This window comes from Rhinolophus sinicus, linkage group LG03 (genome assembly GCF_036562045.2).
Source record: "Rhinolophus sinicus isolate RSC01 linkage group LG03, ASM3656204v1, whole genome shotgun sequence".
Lineage (NCBI taxonomy): Eukaryota > Metazoa > Chordata > Mammalia > Chiroptera > Rhinolophidae > Rhinolophus > Rhinolophus sinicus.
The window spans coordinates 93,571,374-93,590,624 of NC_133753.1; the positions used below are offsets into that span (position 1 = coordinate 93,571,374).

At 34.6% G+C, this 19,251-nt stretch overlaps 1 protein-coding gene across 5 annotated transcripts in view; it reads left to right on the plus strand.

Annotated features, from left to right (window-relative positions):
* Positions 1–19,251, plus strand: part of KLHDC1 (kelch domain containing 1) — a 49,064-nt gene that overhangs the window by 22,633 nt on the left and 7,180 nt on the right. For all 5 annotated transcript variants that reach the window (XM_019736008.2, XM_019736010.2, XM_019736009.2 and 2 more), the window contains 7 exons: positions 603–681; positions 2,805–2,888; positions 8,564–8,647; positions 9,119–9,177; positions 11,574–11,686; positions 13,519–13,591; positions 17,845–17,929. In XM_019736008.2, the coding sequence (XP_019591567.2) occupies positions 603–681; positions 2,805–2,888; positions 8,564–8,647; positions 9,119–9,177; positions 11,574–11,686; positions 13,519–13,591; positions 17,845–17,929 (577 nt within the window). The remainder of the gene's footprint in view (positions 1–602; positions 682–2,804; positions 2,889–8,563; positions 8,648–9,118; positions 9,178–11,573; positions 11,687–13,518; positions 13,592–17,844; positions 17,930–19,251) is intronic.

A 19,251-nucleotide genomic window follows, 5' to 3' on the forward strand; every position in this document is an offset into this window, starting at 1 on the left:
CTTATTGCTCATAGGTTACAAATCTGTACAGCATGTTACTGTACAAAGCAATGTGAGATTAAATCAAGCACTAGAGACAAGGATGCAATCAAGAGACGAGGTAAATTTGAGATGTATGAGGCTGCTGCTGATGTAACACACATACTGTTTTACACTAAACTTTTTATAAGTAGGAAGAGTACACTAAAATAATGATAAAAAGTATAATATAGTAAATACATAAACCAGTAACATAGTCGTTTATTATCATTATCAAGTATTATGTGCTGTACACAATTGTATGTGCTATACTTTTATGCAACTGGCAGAACAGTAGGTTTGTTTACACCAGCATCACCACAAACACAGGAGTACTGTGTTGTGCTGCAACATTACGGTAGCTACAGCATCACTAGGTGATAGGGATTTTTCAGCTCCATTATAATCTTATGAGACCACTGCCATATATGCAGTCGGTCATTGATTGAAACGTCTTTATGCAATGCATGACTGAATCTGGCTTGTTTAGGTTGCTAGAGTGAGAAAAATGATCTGTTTCAACTTTTTATGAACAAACTAGAAGTAGAACTTATAAAGTGTGTGCTTTTGTATTTGTTTTTCAGGTTAATATATTTTGGTGGCTATGGGTGTAGGAGGCACAGTGAACTCCAAGACTGTTTTGATGTACATGATGCATCTTGGGTAAGAGAGGAATCATTGTTTACATTTTCCTTAAAGTCTTTAAACATAATGAGCCCAATATTTCTCATTTTAATTTGCCATAAGTGACACTGTGAAAAAGAATTGTTTTCTATCTTTTGGATTTGGATTCAATTCGAGGAGGTTTGGCAGAGTAATTTCTTTTCTTACATCATTAATCACTTGCACCTGTTTCTGTTAGACAAGTAGAGGCTTTTTAGCACAAGTTGGAAAGACTTTGTTCATAGGTAACCAGAATGGTTATTGCTGACATATACCTGCTTTTACACATGTCCACTAGAACTAGTCAGAGCTCATTCTTACACGCAGGAATAAGCTGGTAGTGATATTACCTTTCCTACTTATTCTTGCTGGTCAGAGAATAGCTATTATTAATGAAAGAAGTCATGACTTATACAAATGAAAGCTTTTAAAAGATAACTTTAAGAACCGTTGATGGTACCACAAAGATACACAGTAACTCTTCAGTTTTAACCTTCTACTAGTATATATTATTATTGTACATTATTAATATGTATATACATTTTGTAAAAATGTAAAAATTCTCTATGTGTTTACATGGTTTTAAGTTTTTAAAATGAAATACAGTGGTACCTCGGTTTTTGAACGTAATCCACGAGTTCTGAAACGTTCAAAAACAGCCCACAGCTGGGCCTCAGGATCTTGCTCTCAGCGGAAGCCGTGTGACATGTTCAACTTCTGAGTCATGTTTGAAATCGAAGCATTTACTTCCGGGTTTACAGCGTTCATAAACCAAAATGTTCGTCAACGGAAACATTAAAAAACCGAGGTACTACTGTATCTTTAAAGCTTTGCTACTTATAATATTACTGATAATTTTCAGAAATGTAACTTCCTGTGATTTATATCTATTTTTAATTATCAGTGAAATCTCTCAATTTTTTCTCCCCTAGGCTAAATTAGGCTAATGATCATATCCTGAAATTTTTGGTGTATAAGTGGATTTTTTTGTTTAGATTCTAAACTAACTATATTGTTTAGTTTATTTGCCAAGTCCTTGTCGCGTCCAGGACTACATGAACTGTGGGAAGCGAGAAGGGCAGCACAGGGCTAAGAAAAGACAGTAGCCAAGAATAGAGTGCAAGCGGGGCCAAGGGGCTCAAGCCTCAAGGACTGAGCCCCGAATCGGGCCAACGCATAGTTTTTATTGGTTAACTTCTAAGGAGGTAAAAGATTGTTAATCTCAAGATCTGTGTGTTAGTAGCCTGCTGGCTGTCTTTCCGAAAGTTCCCATTGTGTTCCAGCTTGTACTTTGCCTTCACACACACACACATCTCCAAGGAATCCATTGAAGGGGAGGAACCAATATAATTTCATTGGGTCTCAGTTTGCTGAGACTTCCCCTCAAAGGAGCTTTTCCAATATCTCTCCATTGGGCCTCAGTTTGCTGAAGCACTCCCTTGTGAAATCCTGGAAAGAGTGCGGGGGAGCAAACGGTTTGGCAGCTGTAAGGCAACAAGTCCTGACAAAAAGAAATGATGCGTTTCTGACCTAAAACTGCACAGGGGTAAGCTAGAGTAGTGATAGAGGATTTCAGCAACCTGGAAGACACTGAATACCACGTAACTGCTAAAGCTCTGCCTTGCCAGCAGTTCTGTCTCTTAGAAGACAAAGAAGAGAGTGAGCATAAGTTTGACCTATAAGTAAGAACCAATTACTTGGTTAGTAGAAGTAACTGGAACCTTTTGGAAAAAGGAACCATAGTCCCCTGAAGTTCCTAATAGCAAAGATTAGGAATTCTGAGCACGCACTTTAGAAAAACCGATTTCAAAATTCAAATGTCGTCTGTCCTCTGCAATTTTAAAAGAGACAATCCTTCAAGGGAATTGGAAGATTGTTAACAAGTATAATTATGACACACTGAAAGCAATGCTATGAGATGACAAGTTGCCAGGTATTGCTGCTCTTGGTCTTGGGACCCCACTTGCTGAGCCGCTGGTGTGTGCATGAGCTTTATGACTAACGTAACGCGTAACTCTGTTTTTATAAAGGTGTCTACTGTTTTACCAGTAAATATGCAAAGAAACGAACAATAACCTAAAAATTATAAAGTCTTTTAAATATTTTAAAAATGTCTGTTTTAGGAAGAGCAGATATTCTGGGGGTGGCATAATGATGTGCACATATTTGACACAGTGACTCAGAGTTGGTTCCAACCAGAAATTAAAGTAAGTATGGTAAAAATCTTAACCTTTATATTTATATATTCATTGACACTTCAAAATATATTTTCACTGAGTTATTTGGATTTTAATAATTGAGTTTGTAATCACATTCAAAGAGGTTCTCTTGAGTACTGTCACTAATACTATGTTTTTTAAAAGTCACTTATTTTTCACCAGGTTAGCTAAGGTTTTCTAGAGAAATCTTGTAAAGAGGTGCCATCATCATTCTTTACCACAAGTGTGATGCCCTGACTTAACAGAGGTATAACGAAGTCCATGGTTTTAAAAAGCGTGCATTTCATAAACCCTTGAAATCAGAGCTACATGCAGTGGTAGCATGGTAAAAATACATCCTTAATACTCTTTCATGTGCTAGTGAGCAAATGGAAATTCAAATTAGCTTAAGCAATAACGAATTCTCACATAGCTGGAACGTATATTTTGGAGGAACTCACACAGTGGCAGGAAGAGCCGCAGGGACCAGGACCTCAGGAACTGGAGCAAGTTACTCAACACCATCACAACGCTTTCCATCTTTCCTGGTCAGCTTCTCCCTGTTTCTCTTTGTGTGCTAGCTTCATTCTGTCTGCTGCAGACCGCCTGGCTCATTTAGGAGGGAATATGGCCCTGGTTACACAAGCAGTTCTTTCTGTTGGTGCTGTATTCTCTCAGTGTCTATATATTTGTCCTAGAAAAGTCTGATTCTTCTTGGGCATGTTCCCACCCTTTACATAAGTTCCAATTGCCCAGGAGGTGATGGTCAGGCCTAACCCTAAGAGAGCAGGGTATTGTGATTGATAAACTCACCAGAACTGTGCAGAATGGAATGCCGAATAGGCAAAACCAAAATTGTCCACTAATATGCACACATGACCAAAATTCTTTGCAATCCAACTTCTGCTCTTGGAAGTGATAGAGGTTCTGTTCAAATTAGTGTTAAAAGGTTCGATCCTTCTCAGGATCCTCTTTTTCCAAGCAATGAATTTCAGGTTTCCAGTGCTCTTGTGTTCTCTTCACCCCATTTCTAATATTAGAACTGATCAACTATCAGTCACTTATACTTGTTAATTGACTTTTCCTTGAGTCAGCACTGAATTTTAGGATTTGTGTCTTTTATTAATGAAATAACATCATTTTCTTGCTGTTAAAATAATTTCATGTCAGCAAACAGGTGGAGAGAAAATTATTGAGATTGCATCTACTGAAACTCATCCTAGATTTCTTTCAGGACTCTCAACCCTCTTCTTCCTTAAGGAATAAACAAAGGTCTGGAACTACTGACAGCATATTTTTAGAATGTGCTCCTGTGGAGAAGGGAGCTGAGGGAGCTTACAATCAGCTGTTTGGACTTCAAGTCTGTCTCTGACTCCTTCTCTCTTTCCTTATCTTAACCCATATCCTCCCCCTCCTTCTGCTCCAACAGAAGCACATGACTTTTGCGTGTGACCTCTGCAGATGACTCGATTTTAGTTAGTACTTAATATTTTCACTATAATTTCCCTGATGATATCTTTGAATTCTTATATTGTTTATATTATATCTGAAAGTTTTTCTGACATGGTTGTAGCTGGAATCCATTCTCTTTATTTTTCAAAGACACTTTTAAATTACTTCATTATTCCCAAATATTTGTATCAAAAGCACGTCAACATGGTAGAGTATAACAGTTATTGGTGTTGAAGTTGAAAAAACTAGATTTGCATTCTAATTATGTCATGAAAGACCTGTGTGCTTTAGATAAGCCATTTAGTCTGACTTCTCTAAAATGGAAGGTTGAAAGTTCCTACATGGTATTTTTACCTCTATAAGAACAATATAGTAGTAATAGGGACCTTTGAGTTATTTTCAGTATTTCAAACAACCTAATAAGTAAGCCTTGTGCATTATTTATGCAGTTAGGCACACAGACCAATACAAATGCCATTTCTTTGTTTTTGTTTGAAATTGTATGAACTCCGTTTATTCAGAAGCTTTGGTTGGCTACTAAAAGTGTTTGATAAGTTAAAAAGGAGAAATTCAATGTTTATTTCATAATAAATGTGTTTTTAGTAGAAGAATTTTTCCAAATTTTCAGATCAGGGATGGGGTAATGATAAAAATTTTGTTTTGCTGGATAGGCTGGGAACCACAACTTAGATGGTTCTCTCTCATTTATTTCAGTGTTATATTGGTAATATCTGAATTATTTATTACTGTATTGACTTCAGCAGTTATTCAACTTTTATCTATCTTCTATTGAGAATTCTGGGGAGTTATGATATTGGATGTAAAGCTTAAATTTCCTGTGGCCACAATCAATAGCCAATGAGCTGAAAGTGTTGAGTTCTTTCAGAACTTGGAATGAAATACACACACACACACACACACACACACACACAGAGGCACCCACGATGAACGCATGGGAATTATGCAGAAGATTCTTCCTTCAAATCTTATTCATCTACTCATCATACTCTCTTTCCCTCCAATCCAAAACTTCTGTGAAGAAAAGATCTGCTATATTTACTCAAAGTATAGAGAAGTGTTATCAGTTAATGTGAAGAGTTTTAGTAAGAGATAAAGCACTGTGTTTGGCTTAAGCCAAAAATGAAATCCTTACTGTAGAATTGGAAGCACCAAGAGTTTTGGGGGACAGATGTAATTTTTTAGAGTCTCCAAGGTCATCACGCTGTGCTGCTCACTTATAATATTAACTCTGTGTGTGTGGAGGGAAGGGAGAGAAAGAGAATCTTGTAACATTTAATTTTTAAATCATTATATTTTAAGCTAAAATTTATGTGAAATCTCCTTTTGCTAAATAGCGTCAGGCATTTAAGAAAAATGCTTTAAAAAGTAAAGATCAGGGTGAATAAATTTCATGCTTGAAGACTATAGACATACTTTAGAGATATTGCAGGTTTGGTTCCAGACCACTGCAGTAAAGTGAATATTGCAATAAATTGAGTCACATGAATTTGGTTTCCCAGTGCATATAAAAGTTATATTTACACTATGGTGTAGTTATTAAGTATGCAATAGCGTTATGTCTAAAAAAATACCTTAGTTAAAAAATACTTTATTGCTAAAAAAATGCTAATCATCACCTGAGCTTTCAGTCAGTTGCAATCTTTTTGCTTGTGGAGGGTCCTGCGTGGATGTTGATGGCTTCTCACTGATCAGGGTGGTTGTTGCTGAAGGTTTGGGGTGGCTGTGGCAATTTCTTTAAATAAGACAAAAATGAAATTTACCACATCGATTGACTCTTCCTTTCACAAACAATTTCCCCATAACATGTGATGCTGTTTGATAGCATTTTATCCACAATAGAACTTTGACAATTGGAGCCAGTCCTCTCAACCCTTCTGATGCTTTATCAACTAATTTTATGTAATATTCTAAATCCTTTGTTGTCATTTCAATAGTCTTCACAGCATCTTCACCAGGAGTAGGTTTCATCTCAAGAAATCACTTTGTTTGGGTAGCCATTTGGCTCAACTAACCGGTTAGAGGGCAGTGCCCATAACACCCAGATCGCCGGTTTGATAGCCACTTGGGCTAGTGAGCTTCGCGCTCCACAACTAGACTGAAAACGACTCCACAACTAGATTGAAAAACGACGACTTGACTTGGAGCTGATGGGTCCTGGAAAAACACACTGTTCCCCAATTAAAAAAAAAAAAAGAAACCTATTTAAAAAAAAGAAATCACTTTGTTTGCTCATCCTTTAGAAGCAACGCCTCATCTGTTAAAGTTTTATTATGAGATTGCAGCAATTCAGTCAGGTCTTCAGGCTCCTTTTCTAATTATAGTTCTCTCGCTATTTCCACCACATCTGTAATTACTTCCTCCACTGAAGTCTTGAACCCTCAAAGTCATCAATGAGGGTTGAAACCAACTTCTTCCAAACTACTGTTAATGTTGATATTTTGACCTTTTCCCATGAACCATGAATGCTTTTAGTGGCATCTAGAATGGTGCATCCTTTCCAGAAGATTTTCAGTTTACTTCGCTCAGATCCATCGGAGGAATCACTATCTATGGCAGCTATCTATAGCCTTACAAAATGTATTTCTTCAATAGTAAAACTTGAAAAGTCAAAATTACTCCTTGATTCATGGGCTGCAGAATGGATGCTGTGTTAGCAGGCATGGAAACATTAATCTCATTGTCCGTCTCCATCAGAGCTCTTGGGTGACCAGGCGCATTGTCACTGAGCAGTCAGATTTTGAAAGGAATCTTTTTTTTCTGAACAATAGGTCTCAACTTTAAAATTGGACTTAAAATATTTAGTAAGGTATGTTGTAAACAGATATACTGTCATCCAGGCTTTGTTGTTCCATTTTAGAGCCCAGGCAGAGTAGATTTAGCATAAGTCTTATGGGCCCTAGGATTTTCAGAATGGTAAGTGAGCATTAATTTCAACTTAAAGTCACCAGCTACATTAGTTCCTAACAAGAGAGTCAGCCTTTCCTTTGAAGCTTTGAAGCCTGGAATCGACTTTTATCTCTTTAGCTGTGGAAGTCCCAGATAGCATCTTCTTTCGATATAAGGCTGTTTTCGTCTACATTGAACATCTGTTGTGTAGTGCAGCCACCTTCATTATCTTGGCTAGATTTTCTAGATAATGTAATACAGCTTCTATATCAGTACTTGCTGCTTCACCTTGCACTTTTAATTTATGGAGATGGCTTCTTTCCTTAAGTCTCATGAATCTCTGTTAGCTTTAAACTTTTCTTCTGCAGCTTCCTCACCTCTCTCAGCCTTCACAGAATTGAAGACAGTTGCGGCTTTGCTCTGGTAATTAGACTTAGACTTAAGGGATGTTTGATCTGGTTTCATCTTCAGTCTAGACCACTAAAACTTCCTCCATGTGAGCAATAGGGATATTTTACTTTCTTATCATTGGTGTGTTCACTGGAGTAGCACTTTAAATTTCCTTGAAGAATGTTTCCTTTGCATTCACAACTTGGCTAACTGGTGCAAGAGGCCTAGCTTTTGGCTTATCTTGGCTTTCAACATGCCTTCCTCATTAAGTTTAATCATGTTTAGCTTTTGACTTAAAATGGGAGACTCTTCCTTTCACTTGAACACTTAGAGGCCATTGTATTGTAGTGTTATTAATTGGCCTAATTTCAGTATTGTTGTGTCTTGGGGAATAGGGCGGCCTGAGGAGAGGGAGAGTGATGGGGGAACAGCAGGTCAGTAGAGCAGTCGGAACACACACATTTATCTATTAAGTTCGCCATCTTACATGGGTGTGGTTCGTGGTGCTCCAAAACAATTACAATAGTAATGTTAAAGATCACTGATGACAGACCACTATAACACATATAATAATGAAAAAGTTTGAAATATTGCGAGAATTACCAAAATATGACACAGAGACAGGAAGTGAGCAGACGCTGTTGGAAAAATGGAGCTGATAGACTTGCTTGATGTAGGGTTGCCACAAACCTTCATTTTGTTAAAAAAATGTAGTATCTGCAAAGCACAATAAAGTGAAACACAATAAAATGAAGTATACCTATGGTATTTGTCTATAATTATTACTATTTATAGATTGAACTTTTGCATTAGGCTTTTTAATTGAATTATATAGATAATGGTAACTTAGGTCAAGTATTCTCATACTAAGCCTAAGAATGTGACTTCATTACATGTTTCAAGTCTTTGAAGGGTTTTCTGATCTCTGCTTGCAGGGTGGAGTTCCCCCACAGCCACGAGCTGCGCATACGTGTGCAGTTCTTGGAAATAAGGGCTATATCTTTGGCGGACGTGTTTTGGTTAGTATTTTTAATGGAAATAACCTTATTATGTGTTTCTTATAAAAATTTATGCTCTGATTTTATAGAAGAGCTGAACATTCAAATAATCTAGAGATTAAAATGCCATTCAACAACTTTTAACTATCTACTATTTCAAAACAGACCGTACATAAGTAACCACAGATGATTATAAATCATATTTTAATGAGAATCCTTCACTTTAGTGTATTATCAAAGAAGTTTAATTTCTTATCATCTAAATCCTATTAATTTAAATTTATTTCTTCCTTTCCTGAAACTTGACACATTAATTTGGTAGTTTCATGTTAATTTTATTAATGCTTAGCATTGTTTCCCAATATGTAAACTTTTGATGTTAATTAAGCGCAATAGAGATAATCTATTTTTAATATGAACTTATTTTAAAACCAAAATTTTAGCTCATGAAAGATGTAAAACACTGATCAATTTAACACGCTTTTATTTTAGCAAACTAGGATGAATGATTTGCACTATCTAAACTTAGACACCTGGACTTGGTCTGGAAGGTAAGTTTCGAAATTTAAGTTTGTTTTTATCTATAGGTATTTGTGTGTGTGTGTGTGTGTGTGTGGCACACAGATTATACATCTAAGCAAGGAATATGTAGATTTAAATATAGAGTTTATTCTTTTGTAGCCAAACTATATAAAACATGAGAATACTAGCAGTTGAACATTGATTTTGTAAAAGTACTGGTTTTATACTATGTATTCTCAAGGACTGGTCAGTAGAAGAAATGGAGGAACACTTTAATGGGGTCATCACAGGTGAAGAGATAATGGTGTGGATAAAAGTCAGATTTTATTTGTTTATAATGTATATTTAGCAATAGAATAAATATAGTTAGCTATCAAGTCAGCTGTTTATGTAATGAGATAGACTCAGAGCTATGTGTTATTTCAAAGTATAAATGCTGTTAAAAATAAAACCATAAAAGTGCAAGAAGAAAATATAGCAGATTATCTTTAAAATCTTTGCATGGAGAAAGCTTTTCTAAAGATGATATAAACCCAAAATGCATCAATGAAAAGATAGATTGATAATACTACTTAAGAATTCAATATTTGTGTATAGAAAAATATACCACAAAAATTTTAAAGGCAAATTGGAAAATGCAAACAAAAACAAACCTAGAAGTAATATTTATAGTATTTCTAACAGAGAGGGCTAAGACCCAAAGAACTAAGAAAATCAGTAAGAAAAAGACAAATAATCCAATAGGAAAGTAGGCAAAGAATATGAATGAGCAACTCATAGAAGAAATACAAATAGGCAAAATTATTTTAAAAAGATGTTCAATTTCATAGATTATTAAAGAAATGGAAATAAAAATAGTTTACAGTTATCAGATAAAAATAATTACAAATGACGAGTGTGTACTACCGTGTTTCCCCGAAAATAAGACCTAACCGGACCATCAGCTCTAATGCATCTTTTGGAGCAAAAATTAATACAAGACCCGGTCTTATTTTAATGTAATATAAGACCAGGTCTTATATAATATAATATGTTATATAATATAGTGTAGTATAGTATAATATATAATATAACACAATACAATACAATATAATATAATACCAGGTCTTATATTAATTTTTGCTCCAAAAGACACATTAGAGCTGATGGTCTGGCTAGGTCTTATTTTTGGGGAAACACGGTAGGTTGTAACAACACAATTAGTTGGAGTATAGATTGGTACAATTTTTCTGAAAGGTATTCTGGCGATATGTTTAAAATATAAAATGGAATTTCTGCTTCAATCCAAAATTTCTCTGAAGACAAAAATTGGACAAGTATATTTGTGTGTGTGTGCATACACAAAGATGTTTATGACAGTATTATTTATGAAAATAAAAACTTGAGATCAACCTTCATGTCCACAAGTAGGGATTGTTTAAATCATTTGTACATTTGCTTAAAGGGTTGCCATGCTTCTGTTATCAAAGAAAACTATACTTCATGGAAATATTCTACAAAATACTAGTTGAATAAAAAAAGTAACAGAATGGAATATATGGTCTCATTTATATATTTTAATAAATTTTTATATACGCATTAAAGTCTGGAAAGATATATACCAAATTATTATTTCTTTTTCCTGGAAGACAAGATTATAGGACTCTCAAAGAAATATTTTTGTGGTTGTTGAATGTTTTCTAACCAAAATGGTTTTTTTTAATAGTCAACAAAAACAATAAAAATATTTCCAGTTTGGAAAAAACAAATTCCATCTTCTACAAATGGCCATATTATTCTGGAACATTCCAGAATGCTGGAGAACAGTGTCTTCTAGTTAAATGTAGTTTGTTTGCTAAATTAGTTGAACTTTTCTCTTTCTGTTTTTATTTTTTAAAGGAATAGAACAGTATTTGTTTGAAATCTTTACTGGTTTATCCTGGATCTGGAATGGTTTGCATGCTTTTGTTTCAAAGGTAGAGTAGCTAGCATTTTCAGGTGAAGATAACACTTCAGGAAATTTTACAAGTAAACCAAAGTAAAACAACAACAAAATCCCATAATGTTATTGAGGAAATCTGCTGAAAACATAAAATTAAACATGAAACAACAGTTAAACTTTATAGATGGAAGTAATTATATGGAAAAACCTGAGGAAGTTTTATTGATTAACCAACAAGAATGAGGCTTAATTAGCATTGTGAATTAACTGGGAATTTTCAACCTGTGTTCTGTGACCATGTGGAATAGACATAAAGTGGAATGATTGTTTAAATTCATCTAAGTATTTAAGAATGTTTTTTAAATTTCATGTAGGTGGCATTAGCAAAATCAATTTTTTTTAAGTAGTGAGGGCAATTTTTCCTTTTAAGATCTGAGGTGATCAGAATCCTTTTATTTTAACTAACACAGTACTCAGATTTTTATATTTTTCCCCTTGCCACAGGGTTCCTATTAATGGAGAAAACCCCAAACATCGGTCCTGGCATACTTTAACACCAATAGCTGATGATAAGCTTTTCTTGTTTGGTGGACTAAGTGCGGACAATATTCCATTAAGTAAGTCAATTCAAGTTTAGCCTACAATTATTATCTTTCTTTTTTCTGAATTGTATTTGATACCAAAGGTATCTTTCTTTTTTTCCTGATTTATCTTTACCCTCAACTATATGCTTACATTGAGAATTAGAAATAGAAGACCCCTTTGCTTCTGTACCTTTGGTTCTCTATGTTCTCCTGTTTTCTAGGTATAGAGAAAAGGCAGGGTGGTTGAATATAAATGAATTAAAGCCCCTTTCAACTATAATATTCTGTCATTCTGTGTCCTCTTGATTTTTGATCCAGATGCTTACATTGTCGGTTGGAATGGGGATTATATTAATAAGAGCAGCCTTTCCCATAATGCTCTGGAAATATAAGGTGGGAAGGCCAGTTGCTTCTCTTTTTGTTCCAGAACTGTAAAAGAAGGTGCTTAGCTAGAATTTTTTAACTCCTGTCACTGCTGATCCCAGTGGCTGTGGGTTTTGTAATGCAATTTTTCTTTCAGCAGTAAAATTGTGCCATCAGGATAGACAGATGACCGAGAATATCCACTTCTTAGTTTGACACATTAAATGTTTTGTATTTTCTTAACTCAAAACGATTTCAATGGCTAAAGATGTCTTCATTGAGAGACATTATGTGTCGTTAAAACCACTTCTATAATTTTATATAGGACATGGAAACAATTATTTGTTTTTCAACAAAAATTTATTGAGCATCGATTGTGTGTCTGGCAGGCTGCTGGCCAACAAACAAACTCGAGGCTGGTTGAAGAAGCAGCAGTTGCTAGTAGAGGATGTTAGTTATTGCAGAATATTATGCTTTTCCTATTCCTGGGGATTTTTTAAAAAAGATTTGGAATCTAATTTAAAAAAACTAACATCCATTTCATTAGGGGTTTAATATCATATCTTCATAAATGCTACTACTGTTTTCAATTCTTTTTTTTTTTAATTGGGGAATATTGGGGAACAGTGTGTTTCTCCAGGGCCCATCAGCTCCAAGTCATTGTCCTTCAATCTAGTTGTGGAGGGCGCAGCTCAGCTCCAAGTCCAGTCGCCATTTTCAATCTTTAGTTGCAGGGGGCGCAGCCCACCATCCCATGTGGGAATTGAACCAGCAACCTTGTTGAGAGCTCCCGCTCTAACCAACTGAGCCATCTGGCCGCCCCTACTGTTTTTAATTCTTATTTGTTGTTTTGGTCATTGATCTATGGGGAATTAAATGTCCTAACTCTTTTAAAATTTTTAAAAATGTTTTATTCTTAATTTATTTTTCAATTACAGTTGATATACAATATTGTGTTAGTTTCAAGTGTACAACAAAGTAATTAAACATTTATATGCCTTACGAAGTGATCACCTTGATAAATCTAGTACCCATCTGTAAATATCCTCTTAGTCCAGTCAGTTTCCTCCCTTATAGATTCAGCTTAAGGTCTTATGTATTTTAGATGATATTAAGAAATAATTTTTAGTTTTGTTATATGTAATATATGACATTGTAGTTATGTGACAATGGTATTGTGGTTATGTAAAAAATGCCCTTTTTTAAAAAAAGCAGTGTTTACTGAAATATGTATGGGGAAAATGATAGGAGATTTAGGATTTGCTTTAGAATAATTTAGAAAGAACTGTAACAAAAAGATAAATGGAGCACATGTGACAAAAATCTTGATAGTTGTTGAATCTGGGATATGTGAGGGTTCATTATCATGTTCACTCTACTTTTGTATATTTCTTAAAATTTTTATGAGAAAATATGCACATATAAAATATAGTTGCATAAATTTGAAAAAAAAAATTTATCCCGAAGACCTAATTTTAATTCTCAACTGTTATAAATTGCAGGTGATGGTTGGATTCACAATGTCATAACAAATTGTTGGAAACAACTTACACATTTACCTAAAACAAGACCCAGGTAAGTCTAGAAATTGAAAAATAGTGATATAGTTACGATTATTTGAAGTATTACAATATAGCACTGAATTTATAGTTAAATTATGGTTTACCATTAAAACCATAAATCCTCAGGAAGGATATCTTTCAAATAAGCTTGATGTTACTTAAATAATTTACACTGTTTTAATTATATCTGATTGTTAGAAATGATCTATTCAGTTTCTACCCATATTTGAATATTTGAAAATATTATTTTTTTAGGTAAATGTATAATCTTGCCTAATAAATATGAAAAGGCTAAGAAATTGAGAGTGTCATATAATGTTAATATTAGGTTGGTGCAAAAGTAATTGCATGTTTTACAATTATTTTTAATCTTTTAAAGCAGTTACTTTTGCACCAACCTAATATTTTTAATAAGTAGCCAAGAGTGGGGTTGGTTTAGTAGTTTCTTTTTGGAAGAGGTTTAGAGCAATTTAATAAGGAAATTGTTTTCATGTTGATCAAGTAGATGGCAGATTATTATTTTTATTTATTGTATATTATACTTATTAATGTGAAATTTTTGAAAAAGAAAAGTTATTTGTGGTATATTATAGAGTACAATTTTCTACAAAAATTGTAGAAACATACTATTATTAGACTACAAAGAAAACAGTACTGTAATTCTTATTCCTTTTATAATTTAAGTAGTATAATAAAGATATATTCATAGGAAATTCAAATTCCACATATTATAATTATTGTAGTTAGTAATAGATTTTTTATGCCATGTATTTCAGAATTTTTAAACTATAGCTTATTTATACTAATGTGAAGTCAACTTGATGATATGCATTTTAGTAATTTAATGAATGACAAGTAACTTACTTCAGAAAAAGTTCTGAAAATATATATGTACATCTCATTGTGTGTATCTATATTAATATGCACAATACATTTAGAGTTTATCATAAGTATATATATGATTCTTATATTTTCATGTATAAAAATTCATTGGAAATATATTATTTTAGTAATTCTGGATCTTCTTAAATACATTTTTTAATTTAAAGAGTTTTATATTAAGATACAGGAGCCCAGATTTCTAGTCCTCGCTCAGCTACTACTTAGCATTTTGGCTTTTGGGAAAGTCACTTACGAAACTGAGCATCAGTTTCTTTATCTGTGAAATGAGGCAATTGGACTAGATAAGCTCTTAGTTCTCTTCCAGTTGTTTGATTGTATGAATGCATTAATTATAGACCAAAGGAGTAGTAAGAATATGTTTGATTTTTAAATTTTATGTTTCTATCCTTAATGAGTAATTAGACAACAGAACTATTATCAATAATATATTAGTTAAAACTGAGCTATGTAAAGAGATTTTTTTTTAATTCAGCTGATGTGTCATGTAAATAATATGCTTTATTAGAATGTTTAGGTGATAAGTTTAGAGCAGCTGTGAGAGGACATAAGCTGTCAGTCTGTAGAAAGAAACATCAGGTTGCGAGCTAGATGTCACCAAAGTCAAGGCAGGAAAGGCTTTCCAGTGTTCTTCGAAGAGGAAGTCCAGGCCAGAGTTTCCCTAAGGCAGATAAGACAGAGGCAGATCTATCTTCAGGTATGAGGTGAGGAGGAGAACAGGTGGGATACAGTTTAGTGTAAGGAGAACATATATATGTGTATATGTACTAATTTTTATGAAAGTGAGAATTTACTTAACATCTAAATGTATTCTGTGCAAACTTTTCCAAGTTATAATTTGAAATGTAAGCTGCCCAATTCTCGTAATTCTAGAGCAGGTTTCTCAACGTTAGCCCTATTGACATTTTGGAGCAAATTACTTATTGTGAGGGGTGACCTGTGCATTGTGGGATGTTTAGCAACATCTCTGGGCTTTACCCTCTAGATGCCACTTCCTACCCCCCACCCCACACGCACTTGGAGTTGTGACAATCAAAAACATCTCCAGATACTGTTAAATGTCCCCTTGGAGGCCAAATCACCCCTAGTTGAGAACCACTGTTTTACAGTGTAGGACTTTCTTCTCCAGGTCTCACCTTAGATAACATTATGCTTGGTTGAAAAGCCATCTATATAGCCATATCTGATTGTCTGTATAGGTGGCTGTCAGCAGGACCCTTTCTGACATGTCTGTAAAAGATGTCCCATAAGGTGTTGGTCTGTAGAGCCTTAGGTACTGCTGTATCCCATGAGTATTGCCAAGGTTACACGTGACTTCCTTTGCAGGAAGTTAAAGCTGTTCCTTCCTATATGTGAAGATACTCATCATATTCTATCTCCTTTACCCAATCCCTCTTCCAATACCCATCTCCAACCCCACACCATAATCTGGAGGTTGCCAAAGATTGATGTCAATTTATGGTTTAACGTACAAGTTGGAGAATTGGGCAGAATTAGTTCCCAAATAAAATGTCTAGTTGACTCAGTTCTATCCTGGGTCCCAAGTGCATTTGCTGTTGAATATGTTATGATTGTTTGAGGAAAGCATTTGATTTAACAAATTGTGCATGATCCCCCTGTTTGCACTTGTGGAAGTTAAGTAAAACGGATTAATGTACTAAAAATAAGTTATGTGGTAATGAAATAAGTAATAATATGTAATTGTTTGGGGAATCCGTTGCTTCAGCAATTTGGTCTATTAAGAACAGTAATCAAAGCACTCTCAGAGTCAAGGCAATGACTTTGTAAAACCCTCACCTTGTCTTTTGAAATTGAGAAATTTATATGTACCTTTTTCTGAGAGTTAGAGCACCCGGAAATATTGAACTTTTTAAAACCTTTAAGGTATTCTTGGTAAATAATGTGAAACTGGAGATGGATATGAGCTATCAGACCATTTCCAAAAGAACATTAGATGCTGTACTCCTTTGTGAAATAATTTGTTCATTTAATCACTGAATAAATTATGCTGGCATCTTGTGTTTGTTCTTGTTAATCAAAAGGTTTTTTATTATCTACTGGATGCAGAACACCATATTAGGCATTTTTAAGGAGAAGCATGAAATTAGATTACCCAACTTCCAGTGGTGTGCTGGTAAACAGTTAACACTGCTCTCCAGGAAAAACAAAACAAAAAGCCCTAATTTGTAGCACTTGCTGATTTCCACCATGGCCAATTTCAAGCTACCAACGTGATGTTGTCATTGAACATGGAGTTGATAGAGATACATACAGTCGGCTTTAACTAGCAGATAAACTGGTTCCACACCATTATGGCAATTGTTTACTTTAAGGACCTTACAGTTTTTGTAGGGAGCCAAAGACACATACGCCAAACAATTAAAGAAGTATACACAGCGCTTTATCTTCAAATGGAAGTTAGAAGATGATAGAATGAGCACACACATGTTGAAAGGTGCTGAACAGAGAGGGTGACAGTGCCAGTTTGGGAAGCATTTGGACCACTTCCTGGGGAGTCTGAGCCTGTTCCGTTAAGGCCCTGAGAGAACGGCTTCTCATCTAAGCCCAGGAAGCAGAGTGAACAAAAGCCTCGAGTTAGATGTGAGGTTCTCTCTTAGGAGATGCAAACAAACGAAGTTGGCCGAAGTAGAGGTTTCATTTGGGGAGAGGCAAGAATTAAGTTTTATGGGAAAAAGAGATGGCTGTTGGTCATAAATATTAGGATAAGAAAAGTGGCACAGATGCTTCCTGATCAGGACATGTCCATGGTTAAAAACAATATTTGAAAAATATTATTTATCAGCTATATGTACCTGGGAGAGATTAGAGTCAGAAAAAAAAGGGGGGGAGAACATGTATTCTGTACCCACAGTGACAAATGGTGTGACAATGTAGATGTAAAGAAAATGCCAAATTGGATTTGTCATGGGATGGGGAACAGAGAACAGGAAAGAAAAAGTTAAAAATGATGAGGCAGATAGTAATAAGAAAAATGGGACAGATGTCTATTGTCTACAATAGATCACTTGTGGCTGATCACTTCCTTTTTAAATTATTTTATTTTGTGACTAAATTATTTCAGATAAAGAGATTAGAAAAAGATTGGGGGATATAATAGGAAAGAATTATCGGAAGTCATCTCCTTAATTGAAACAATATAATTTAATGAACTCTAGAATCTAATCCTCTAATGATTCTAGAGGAATCTTTAAAATCTACTCTCTGAGGATATGCCAAAAGTTCACGTTCAATCATATCTCTTTTGAAATAGATTCAATTTTAGAGTGTGCAGTTTAAAATTAATTTGTATGTAATATACAGTTTCTTCCTTGATAGTATTTTTCACTCTGTTTATAATTTTCACAGGTTATGGCACACAGCCTGTTTGGGAAAAGAAAATGAAATAATGGTATTTGGTGGGAGCAAAGATGATTTACTTTCCTTGGATACAGTAAGAAAATTTCTTATCTAAATATTTCCTCTGAGTAATTGTGTGATTCAACAACCTACATGGCTAGTGAACAAGATTGTTGATATTCTCACATTGCAAAATACGGAATGGCATGAAATGTTACTTTGTGGTATGATTAATCTTCAGAATAAGTGGCTTTTGTGAAGCATTTCAGGATATCTTGGGTTTACAAGTCAAAATAGGTCTATTAACTTCATTATTAAAATTACTAAGAAGAGCTTTGGAAGGATGACTTTTCTCTTTGAGCCTCCCCATAGTATGGTGTTTATAATTTTATTGAATTAAAGTATTTGTAAGTAATACTTGGTACATAAAACAAGTATATATAAACTACTAAGTATAATAATAAGTACTCATGAAATTTGCTACCTAACAATAACTGGAACATCATCAATGCTACCTTCTTCCCCAAGAGGAAACTACTTTGAAATACTTACAATGTGTTTTTATTTTATGCATCTTTTTGCCACTGCTTCACCCTGTTTTATATTTGCATTTAAAGCATTCCAGTTTACCAGTCTGTTAAAGCTAAGGTCAAAGGAATAAATGAGTAACATTGGAGAGTGTTGTTCTTTCACTCCTGGTACCTCGGGAAGTTCAGAGCAGGGTGGCCACCTCCTTGCACTGACACCTTTGCACTGATAGACAGAAGTTCCGGGCTGGTTGCTCTGGTTTACATAGAACACTTGGGTATAGCAGGACTGAGTCATCAGGGAAGGGCTAGAACAAGCCAGAGTCCAACCAAGAGGGCACCAGCTCCCTTTCATCTCTTCAGGCATAAAGTTATCTGCAGAGTTGTTCCTGCAGAGTGGAGAACACTGAATTAAGGTGAATAAGGAGAGAACTCCAGGAAATAAGGTGGCTTCTCTCCAGGAAATTTGGTTTATTTCATAGTCCAGAGGCTTCCAATGTTGTGTAGATTGAAAGTTTCAGAACTTCTTTGACTGAGAATTCAGTGCTTTAATAAAAGATTAAAACCATTTAATTAAAAAGCAAATTTTGTCTTCTTTTTCTTGGCACTAGAAATTTTCGTTTAGGATGCAAAGTTTATCATTACGATAGGAATTCTGATTAAAATCATGATCATAAATTTTGAATTCTAAAGACCTATTTGAAAGGGTTAGAAAAATTTTCTGCTGACTCTTCCACATTAACTTTTAGAAAAGAGAATCATGTTCAGAAAATCTTCAGGATATGTGATTTTCAAAATAAGAATTCTCAGGGAATCCCGGGACCCCCTTGAAAAGGGAGATGGGGTAAAGAGAATTTAAAATAAGAGTCATTTGGAAGAAAAAAGTTCT